We start from the raw sequence: 11393 nt of genomic DNA, 5'->3' as shown, positions 1-11393 counted from the left end.
TGAAGGACAAAAGTAATAAGTGTTTATAAAGATAAACGAGAACCAATTTCCACTTGCTGTGCAAATTAATCCACAATATAGATGCTCAGCAACAGGCAATATCTAGCATGCATCATAGAGTTGAGGATATATGCAAACTAAATACAATGATCTAAGCAATAACATTAGAGCCGGTTGAGTCGAGTGCAATGGCTATCTCTCAGATAAGCTGACATTCTAATTGCTTTTAAAGCAAGTACAAAAAACAGCTAAGCAATTTAGAGTATAAGAAACATTCTATGTTATGATCAACAAGGCTTCCAAGTTTCATCATGAAAGGGGCTACTTCACTGTCTCTTATATGGGTGCAAAAATGACCATCACTTCCCCCTGCAATTTTGCATTCGATTACAATTCATGAATTTTTTAGAGGATACCAATTATGTGTTGGTATTCATGAATTTTGAAAGAGGGCTTCCAAAGGACTTACGAGTTCATCATCAGAGTTATGTTATCTCCTTTAAGCAATATCCTCCCTGAAAAGAGTGAAGAGGAAATGAGTTGTTAGTCTGTTCTTAAACTAGTTTAAGCATCAGCTACGAGGGGGAAATAATGAAGAGACAAACCTAAAGTTTTCCTGCTCTTCTTCTTTACGTTGACTTCCTCGGCATCATCCAAAACCAAATTCATATATTCGTCAAAGCCCTGGGGAAGTAAAACTCGTAAGTCATCACCGTAAAATTAATAATGTTCAGAAGGCATGTCACAAACTTATAGAAGCCCTCAAACTGGAAAACTTAGGCCTCGGTTGATAACGATTTCATTGTTATTTTGATGTCTTTAAAAACTCTGCTTTCTCACAATTTCTTTACCATAGGTCACCATTCATAGAGTAACATTTGAATTTTTAGCCAATTCCAAAGGATTATCATGAGAACAACTTAGAAAACAGTTGTAGAAAGTAGGCACCAATGCAAACAACTCATAAATGAAGGTAGTGTTTACAAACTAAATTTTAAAAAAACCAAAAGACCAAAAACAAAATGATCACAAGAACAATTTTAGTATGGAGCAGTAGAAAAGGCAATGAAAAGAAAGTAGTTACCTATTGAACTGAATATATATATATATACATACATATAATGGGGTACCCTCCACTATACTTACTAACCCTACCCTCAGCTCAGCTATAATTCAGTTTACATGATCATTCGCTACGAGCAACTTTTCTATTCCATAGACTACAGACTGCAACAGGACTATACGTTAAAAATTAGATGCTCACTCTTCTCACTCAACAACTCCTAATACTATACATACTTTTCTATTCCATAGACTGCAGACTGCAACAGGATTATATGTTAAAAATTAGATGTCACTCTTCCCACTCAACAACTCCTCATAATATACATACTTTTCTATTCCATAGACTGCAGACTGCAACAGGATTATATGTTAACAATTAGATGTCACTCTTCTCACTCAACAACTCCTCATAATATACATAGACTCTGCTCGGAATTTCCACCTATAGAGCAATATAAAATACTTAAACGGTTATAACCCAACAGTCACTTGGCCTTCTTAAAAGATATGTTACCTAGACTCTGGCATTTCTATCCTGAAAATGAACACCAAAGTCACTAGGTCTTTTTGTAATTATGAGTTCCATCTTTTCTTTTCAATTGTCCTCCCTTTTTGTTGGGGCTTTTTTTATGTTTTTTCCCTTTGTTCATTCTTTCATTTATTTCTCTCCATGAAAGCACGGAATCTTACCAAAATAATAATAACAATAATGTTTTGGTACTGTAGATGATGTCAATAGTAAAAGAGATCTTACCTAGACTATGGTATCTCAACCCTCGAAGGAACACCAAAGACACATGGAATGGTGGAAGAGATCTTAATGATCTTATTAATAACTAAATTTGGGTCGGCCCATGCAGAAGATTGTCACCCTAATGAATTGGACACTACAGTTTTGACCCTTCACATAAACCTTAGCATATTTACTAGCTCTCCTTGCTCAAACATATAATTTCTCCAGCATCTTTCTTGCTCTCCCTCCATCAAAAAGATGAAATCCCAGGTCGTTCACCAGAGGTATTTCAAAAGCATAATGTCTCCAAAGGTATTCCAAAGCAAATTTGGAAATATTGGATGAAAGTTAAATTTTCTTTCCAAATCCTACATTGCAAGGTCAATAGACTCAATACTACGGTATTTTTCTTTTTTATTTTCTTTTAAGAAAACATAATTTTCATTATCAAAGAGAAAGATACAAAAAGAGGAGGAGATGAAATGTACCCATGTAACAAACAATTTACAAAAAAGGAACCCAACTAGTATAAATTTGGGTTAGGTCAATACTATGGGTTAAAACAACAAAAAGAGGGATAATGTTGGATACTTTATCAATTCAAGCTTTAATAGCTAGCTTTTTACATATAATAGATATTGGATGTTACGCAAAGTTCATAGGTTGGTCATTGGTGCTAAATTGATTTATTCAACTGTATTTCCTGTTCTACTTGAGGCTAATTACATTGGTTGCTGATAAGGTTACTTTTATAATTAATGGGTGGTATTTTTTGTACCCAGTGTTTAGCACCCTAATAAATAGTAGTCCCATGTTTAATCAATTTTTTTCTTTGGTTAATTAAATTCTGAGATTTAGTAATTACACATTATTTTGGTACTGGAGCTGCTTTCCGGACCCATGAGTTGAACAAGAAACAAGAGGAACACTGGTGGATTAAACATTATCAACATCCCTCTCATTAGACCATTTGTAAAACTTATACCTACAACTCTTAACACAAATATTTCCTAATAATTGATGTACTGCACACCATTTTGATTTGATTAGTTTTCCACCAAAGCCGCTCATTTTTAATATTGGCAAATAGTGAGGTTCTACAACATTTGCTTTTTGATTGTTCTTTCTCTAGTTGCTGTTGGCGGAAGTTATTTACACTTTTTAAACTACAATAGATTTCTGGCAATATAGTACGGGACAACTTGTTACAAGTCTTGGTTGGGCCTATTATGTCTCCTAAAGCTCAATTATTACGATCAAATGCAATCAAGGCCTTGCTTTCATAAATATGGTTTGAATGAAACTAGAGGGTTTTTCATGACAAACCTACAGATTGATCAGTTCGTTTTGGTTCAACTCGTCTCTTAGCCTCAACATGGTGCTCCCAATCCAAAGTTTTTGATGATTACTCCGTTAAGGATATTTGCTTAAATTGAAATGCTTTCATTTCTCCAAATTAACTATGTTATTTGCTACTTAGTTGCATTTGTTGCTATACTCAAAATTCCAGCAATCACCCACAGTAGCATTTTTCTTTCGACAAACAAGGAACATACTCAGAAAAGCTTCCTTCAAAGACACAGCTCCCAAACATATATCACGCCAGAGTTCAATTCTTTTCCCATTATTCACTCTAAGCTGAATGAAATTCATGAAGAAAGAATAATTTTAGCTATTTCAAACCACAGTCTAGCCCTGATGGCACCTTTTAGAGGTCAGGACATCCACCCAAGAGGTTCACGACCATAGATACTAGCAATCACAATCATCATTCTCCACAGGGATTTTTCTTCATGGATGAACCGCCAGTCACTTTAAGAGCATAGCATTGATTCTTTAACGTAAACTACCCACACAGAAAATGTAGAGAGGTCCAACTCCATTTAACCAAGTGGCTACCTGACTGAAAAGCACCCCCTTCCAGAAAAAGCTCCTCACAATTTTGTTATATATCATTAGTCATCATTATAGGGCCCTTGAAGACCGAAAACTATAAATAGGAAGACTATTCAAGGTAGAGTTAGCTAGAGTAAGTCTCCCAGCCTTAGAAAGAGGGGTATGCTTCCACTTATCTAGCTCAGCTTTGAATTTGTCTATTATTGGGCCCCAAAAACTTTTTGAACAATAATTACCCCAAAGAGGTACACCTAAATAAGTCATTGACAACTCTTCCATTTTGCAACCCAAAGGAGCAGCCTGGTCAATAACAATATCCCTACTGACATCGATTCCCGATAAGGAATTTTTTTAAATATTTAGAGACAGTCTTGCTCCTGTCAAAATAATGGTCAAATGCTTGAGGCAAGCTTGATCATTTGAACAAAATATCAAGGTGTCATCGGCAAAATGTAAATGGCTTAACAGAATTTGTTGACTGTCCACAGAAGCCTTGGAGCACCTTCTCTCACAACAATAGTGGATAGAAGACAAACAAAACTATCCTTGGTTTTCTGTTTCTTTCCCTTCCTTTTTTTTAAAAAAAGAGGGTTTTCTCTACAATGAGAATATCTAGGTGTAACAGAAAACAAACCAACCTATCTAAATTTTAGAGTCATTTTGTCTATTTTCTACTACTTTTACTAATTTTTATTGTTTGTGAAGAAGATAAATTTTAAGACTCACAACCCTTTGCACTTCCCAACATTTCACCACTTTAAACAAATGATTAATGCAAGTCAACTTAGATTTTTCTCTCATTATCATACCTCAACGCTTGAAGCTTTCTGTACCTCCGCAGAAAGTTTTAAAACATCAAATGATAACCAATTTTACTAAACATCCATTCTATCTAGATTGGAACGTTCTCTTCTTAGTGTGAAAACAGTAAAAGCAAACTATGTAGCTTGGTTTCTTAAAACCTAGATGAAGGTTCAACATTTGGATTCTCATAAAAATAAGATTCAACATTTGGAAACTTAAATCCTAGTTAGCTTTTAAAACATTCAAATGTACATTAAGAACAGAAAAACTAATAACTCGCAAGATAGTTTCTCAAAGCAAAAGGCCACAAGTCTAAAGAGCTTACAATGATTCGGCCTTCAATCCTCAGGTCCTTTTGCTCAAAAAGCCATATTTGAATTCGAGCTTTCTGTACAAATTTCAAACATGAAGACAAAAGTAAATAGCAACAGAGAAAGAACACACAAATTTCACTATTTTGAAAAGGAAAAAAAAGCGCATAACCCAAATGGAAACTAAACAAAATGATCATGAAAAGGAACTTACACTTTGAAGGAACCTGAAAATCAAGTTCTGAAGGCGCACCAACATCCAATGAAAGAAAAAAAAATGTATAAGTGAAAACATGTAAAAGAAAAAACGAAAACCAACAATGAAATAAAGCAAACGAAGTTGAGATGAGAAGGTACAATGGGTTGGGTCATAATCCTCTGAACTTTGGTGCTCGCCATGGCGATTCAATCGAATAGATTTCTCAAAGAAACGGGTTGAAAGGAAATTGGAGGCCTGACTCTCTCTGATTTCACTCGCAAATCGCAGCTCACAGCCTCACAGTCGGCAGCTACGGGAATGGAACTTCAATTAGGGCAAGGGAAGCCCTTACGGTTTAAATGTGAAAAAGCGTACGATTTATTATTAGATGAAGTAAGCTGGGGTGTAAGACAATATATAATACAAATTTTATTGCTCATACACTTATCAAATATACACCTATTTATTTTTTAAAAATTCAAATATATAGTGTTTTATATCAAATATATCTCATTTTTTACTTTATAATTTCTAGTTAATTCTTCTTTTCATCTATGAGCACAACAATTTTTGAATTTTTGAAGATATTTTCCTTACTTATATAAATTCTGTAAAAAAAAATATTTTGGAAAGTTCATAATTACAAGAAACTTTCATTACGTGAGATCTAAAAAAAAAGTAAATTTGGTTATATTTTTGTATAAAATAATAGCTCACAATTATATAATGAGATATATTTATTTAGGCTATATGTATAGAAAATCTTAATTTAATTTAATATTTTCTTTTTTTTCATTGGTCAATTTAACTAGATTTAAGTTCATTTTTTAAACATAAAGGATTAAAATGTTGGAAACAACTTAGTGGCTAAATAAAAATTAAAACTCAAACTTTATGATTTTTTTTATTCTTCAAACGCAATTTGATAAAAAAAAATTATAATTTTTCAATAATTGAATTTTAGACTTAAATACTAGGTTATTTAAATTTGAAGTTAGCATGTTATGTTAAAAAAAATGACCATTTTCAAATTAGTTTGTGAAATTCGGATTTCTATTTTCCTTACTTAAGCAAGTGATAAAAGGAATTAACTAAGTGAAAGTTAAATCCTAAGTTAAGGGGAAGGAAATTTCTAAGTGATAAGTAGATTTTCCTTGAATAATTTAAGTTGAGCTTTAATTGGTAAAAATTATAATGAAATTTGTATAATAAGTAGGTTGATGAGAAAGTTAGTATGGAATGGTGAAGAAGGAATGGGGATTTGAAAAAGAAAAGTTGGAGAGAAAGCTGGAGAGAGCGAGAGTGGAGAGAAAAGTTGGAGAGAAACTGGGAGAGAGCGAGATTGGAGAGAAGATGGGAGAGAAAGTTGGAGAGAGCAATACTGCCGAGATTGAAGAGAAACTAGGAGAGAAGGTTGGAGAGAAACTTGGAGAGAGCGAGATTTTGAGCGAAAAAGTGGGAGAGAGCGACACTGCTGAGAGTGGAAAGATCGAGAGCGCCTATGCGTTAGCCTTGCTTTGTCCCGGCCGAGCAAGTTTCTGGGCGATGTATTTAGACGCGTTGGGGTGGATTATGCATTTAAAAACCCTAATTTGAATAAAAACAAATCTTGAAGACGTAAGGGCAAACGTCAATTAAAATTTAGGTGTCCAATTAAGAGAAATTCTTAAACCCTAAGAAATTGTGTTGGATGCATTTGGGAAGAACACATTGAACCAAGGTGAAGTCAACTTACGTTGATAAAGGAAGGATTAAACATTTGGCCATGCAGCCAAGTAGGTGATTCAATTCCACGAGCAATTTGAACGCCTATAAATAGGGAGTTGGGATTTCATTTTCAAATCACACAAAAATCATAAATTTCGTAGAGAAAGTAGAGGACAGTGAGGGTTCAGAGGAATGTGTCAATTTTGGACGAGGAGATCTTCCAAAATACTCGTGCGTTTGGAGTGATTCTAAAGCCATCTGAAAGCTCTGGAAGTCTAGTTTTTAGAGTGAGGCTGCCAGAGGGAAATGCTCAAAGGAACCAGGCTGGAGATTGAAAAGAAGGCAGAAGGGTCAGACCGTCAGATCAGTCTGAGCCAGTCTTGAAAGTTCTGAGATTTCGGTCAAACCACGAGAAATTCTGAGCTGAAATTTTAGGGTAAGCTTTTTGAGACATTTTAGAATAAGTTTGTAGAAGGAAGTATTTCAAAATAAGGTTTATAACTATGAGTAATCTAAGCTGTAAATTGAATCTGGATTCTAGGGGTGAAAAGAAGCCTGAGGAGCTACTAGAGTGAAAAGCTCCTAAGAAATTGAGGTGAGTGGCTAAAATGTTTTCGAACTAAAACGTTTTAAAGTGGTTTGATTACAAACGTTTTACAGAAAGTATGTTTGCGAAAATATTCTCATGCCTACTAGTTTTATAAAGTGGTTTCCAAGCAAGTTTGAATTGTGATTTGAACGCATGCATATTGTTGAAAAACTATTTACATATGTATATGTATTGATTTTATCCAGCATGCGTTACCATCTTTAAAGTCATGTTGTATATGTGTTATATTGTACATGCTTTAAAGAGAAAAGTTGTTTATAAATAGTTTTGGTAAAATGCGATGCCGAAGTACAAGGAGAAGGCATCCACCCAACTAGATACTGAAGTACAAGGAGAAGGTATCTATTGGTACTGAAGTATGTTTGAGAAGGTACCAAGCCAACAGGATACTAAAGTACGTTGGAGAAGGTATCCTAGTAGCTCGATACTAAAGTACAAGGAGAAGGTATCTGAGCAATAGTACCTAATGTAGCCACAGGTGAATAAAGTCAGAGATTGAGCAAAATGGTTCTCTCTGGACTAGTAGTTGGTGTTGAGATTATTTTACCAGTTATACAGTACTTTGATTTGAGAAATGATTTTACTGTTTTATGTTTAAAACAGTTTTATATACATTATGCTTGGAAATTTTTTATGCTGCATTAAATTATATTTCAGATAAAATTATCTTCTGAAATTATGTATGAGAATTTACTATGTTTTCTCGGTCACTCACTGGGCGTAAGCTCACTCCGTTTTCAAATGTTTTGTCCCCCCCTCCCCCCCCCATAGGTAGCGGTCAAATCCTCTGAAGATAGCTTTGCGTCTGCTCTGACACTAAAGGACTAAAAGACTTGTAACCGTTTGCTAGGTGGATACGGTTAATATTGTACACATGTTACTATTGTTCATATAGGGACTAGAGTTTGTGGGTTTTGGGACTTGTAAATCTAGTGTTGTAATGACTCTAAACATATTATGTTCTAAGTTAGTAAATTGTGGGCCTAAAGACGTCCCGTTGCATATGAATTATAATTGGTATCAAAGTTATTCCGCAAGAGTTATTAGGCAGTAAGTGTCAGCCTAAGGGTTGGTAACTGCTGCAATCACGCCTTTCTCTAGGCTAAGAAGGTGGTTTGGGGCGGGGTGTGACATAGTTAGAGTGACAAAAGTATATGAGTTTTATCTCAAAACTTAGTAAAATCATATACTAAATTATTAGGATAATAAATTAAATAAAATTATAATTTTAGTCACATCTCTATTTCAAAAAAAAATTTAAAAAAAAACAAATATTATTCTAAATTTTTTAGTTTATTTTAAACTTAACTATATTAAAATAATTAGGATGACAAGTTTGAACTAATTTAAAATCTAACGATTAAATACAAGAAAATATTTCACAAACTCAAGATTTATAAATTTGCACTTCATTCTCAGACTTCCAAAACCTGCACTCCAAACACAGACTTCTTAAATCCAGACTACCTAACCTCTAACCCCCAGGCTTGACATTTACAGGCTTAAGATTCCAAACTCACACGTCAAACGCTTTCTAAAGGGGTACTCACACGGAAAATTTAATAAAATGACCCAAAAACCAAAAACTTTTCTATGGCTGACCTCTTTCTAAAAAGTTTTTTGTGATTGACCTTTTTGCTATGTGAAATACCAGTTATACCCCCAATTTTTAATACTCTTTGAAAAGTCGTTTAATCAACTTTCTTCATTCTTTCCAATTCGTTCCTTCAATGATAATACAAGTATTTAATACAACACCAACATTCCATTAAAAACATTTATTCTCAATCAATATTCTACCACCAACATTGAGTTATTGATATCAAGCATGAGACAAGTAATGGAAGATCACTCTCAGTTAATTCACTTTCAGTCGAACTCCCCAACTTCTTCTCCCATTGTTCTCTCAGTTTCAAGCCAATATTCCCATTGTCAATCGCTTTTAATGAGTTCCAATTCATTTTGTCATGGGTACAGAGCAAGAAGAATCATAAATGAAGAGAATGTTGTTAATGAAGTATTTTTCTTCCAGACATTCAGTGTACTTTCATAACGATAGGAGATCACCCACATTTAATCATGAAATTGCCTAGACTAATGTAAGCGATCGAGTAATATTATATAAGTAATCTTTTACAATCATATAAATCATCACTTATATAATACTATAGGATCGCTTATAAAATACTCAACGATCACTTATGATGGTGTAGGCAATTTCATGATTAAATATGGGCAATCTCATATGAAATGTTGGGCAATTACTTACCTTAATGATTTCAAAATCAATTTGAAGCCAATAGTCAATTTTTGTATTGTAGATCAATGTAGTTACTTTGCATCTTTGTATGATTTAGTGGAGAATAAGACCAATCTGGAAGTAATTATGTTGGATGTCATATGAAAGGTCTTAAGATCTGAAATGACATAACGTGTAGTGAATTACTGGGTATTCTGCACCAACGACTAAATATCAATCTGGGTAAGTTTGATATACATATCAAATGTTGCTACAACTTATTGTTCTCAACTCTCCCAATTGACATAGTTGATGACGAAGACCTTAGGTTTTTTAGAAGGCAGTGATGTATCCTAGATGTTGTTGTTTGTATCATGGAATAGACATAGAGAATATGTACCAGTAGTGCAATTTGACGGTTCCAACCATTCCAACATATAATATTCCCACCATGTCTTTACTAAATGAGAACATTAAGCCATGTAACCTGGGGGATGACATAAATGAAACTTTGGATGGTCACAATGTCCAACCGAGATGTACTCAGTAGTTTAATGGCTATGACTATGGACAACCGTCAAGACCACAAACATTCCCAACACCTCACATTCATGTTTTGACCCCACCTGCTCCCACCGTATCAGTGGTGATGCCTTTAATTCAAATGCATTCCAATATTCCAACCCACATTTGTATATATATCTAGACCACCAGAGGGCCCATTATATGACGACCTCATCACAATACTTCATGACTGTCTGAATGATGATGATATAAAGGTTGGTTAGATTTTCTTTTTGAAACATGATTTATCAGTTAAATTGTCAATACTTGTAATAAGAAAGAACTTTGACTACCATGTAAAGAAGTCGACAAAGAGCTTGCTACCTGTACGGTGTTTAGTGGAGGAAAGCAAGTGGTGGGTTCTTGCAAAAAAAAATGGAAGAAAGTGATTCATTCAAAGTGACGAAGTACCCAAGTGTCCATATATGTGCTCTTGAAATGAGAATGGGTAATCATCGACAAGTAAAAAGTTAGGAAACTGGACACTTAATCAAGTCTAAATATGATCAAGTTGGTTGAACATACCACCCAAGAGATATCATTAAAGATGTCCGACGAGATTATGGGGTGAATATAAGCTATGGGCGGGCTTACCGCACAAGAGAGTATGCTCTTGTTAACGCATATGGCGAGGCACTGAAGCTTGCAAATCTAGGCACGGTCTTTAGTTGAAGTAGAAGACAAATAATACTTTAAGTATGTCTTCACGACATTTGGTTTGTGTATCAGGGGATTCTTGAATTGCATCTACTTTATAATCATTGTTGACGGGACCCATTTGCACCAGAAATACAAAGGTATATAGTTAATAGCAACGTATGTTGATGACAATAACAACATATATCCTACCACGTTCAGTATGTGGATGGTGAGAATGATGCATCATGGAATTGGTTCATGACTCATTTGAAGGCTTCGATTGGAGACATTATGAATTTAGTGATTATATCAATCGTCACATCTTCATTGGAAAGGTTGTCGCTAGTATATTCCTCAAAGCATTTCATGCATTATGTATGCACTACTTTCATAATAATTTGATGGACAAATTCAAGAATAAGGACATAATTCCACACTTCTATCTTGCAACCAAAACGTATAGGATGTCTGAGTTTTAGATATCCTAAGCTAAGCTCCATCAATATCCTTGGATGACGACCTATCTTGAAGAAGTTGGATTACAACGGTGCGCCAAGGTTTATCAAGTCCATTGTTAGGTATTTAAAAGAGATATATTTTCTACATTAATTCCCCCAAAAATTATG

The 11393-nt window shown here is 34.4% G+C and overlaps 1 protein-coding gene across 2 annotated transcripts; it reads right to left on the bottom strand.

Moving 5' to 3' along the window:
- LOC120085143 (uncharacterized) lies at positions 1-5427 on the bottom strand. Of its 2 annotated transcripts, XM_039041020.2 has the most exons (6): positions 5167-5427; positions 5024-5050; positions 4824-4886; positions 606-684; positions 470-515; positions 1-369 (listed from the first exon to the last, which is right to left on the bottom strand). In XM_039041020.2, the coding sequence occupies exons 1-6, from the start codon at positions 5206-5208 to the stop codon at positions 360-362; spliced, it is 267 nt and encodes an 88-aa protein (XP_038896948.1). In that variant the 5' UTR covers positions 5209-5427; the 3' UTR covers positions 1-359. The 2 variants fall into 2 exon arrangements, with proteins under 2 accessions (XP_038896948.1, XP_090173757.1); XM_090317631.1 differs by lacking the exon at positions 1-369 and having other exon boundaries at positions 466-515; positions 5167-5398.
- Between the last annotated feature and the right edge of the window lie 5966 nt (positions 5428-11393).

The sequence above is a fragment of the Benincasa hispida genome, chromosome 9, assembly GCF_027475165.1.
Source record: "Benincasa hispida cultivar pf3 chromosome 9, pf3_genome.v1.1, whole genome shotgun sequence".
Lineage (NCBI taxonomy): Eukaryota > Viridiplantae > Streptophyta > Magnoliopsida > Cucurbitales > Cucurbitaceae > Benincasa > Benincasa hispida.
This window is presented reverse-complemented; position numbering and strand designations above follow the sequence as displayed.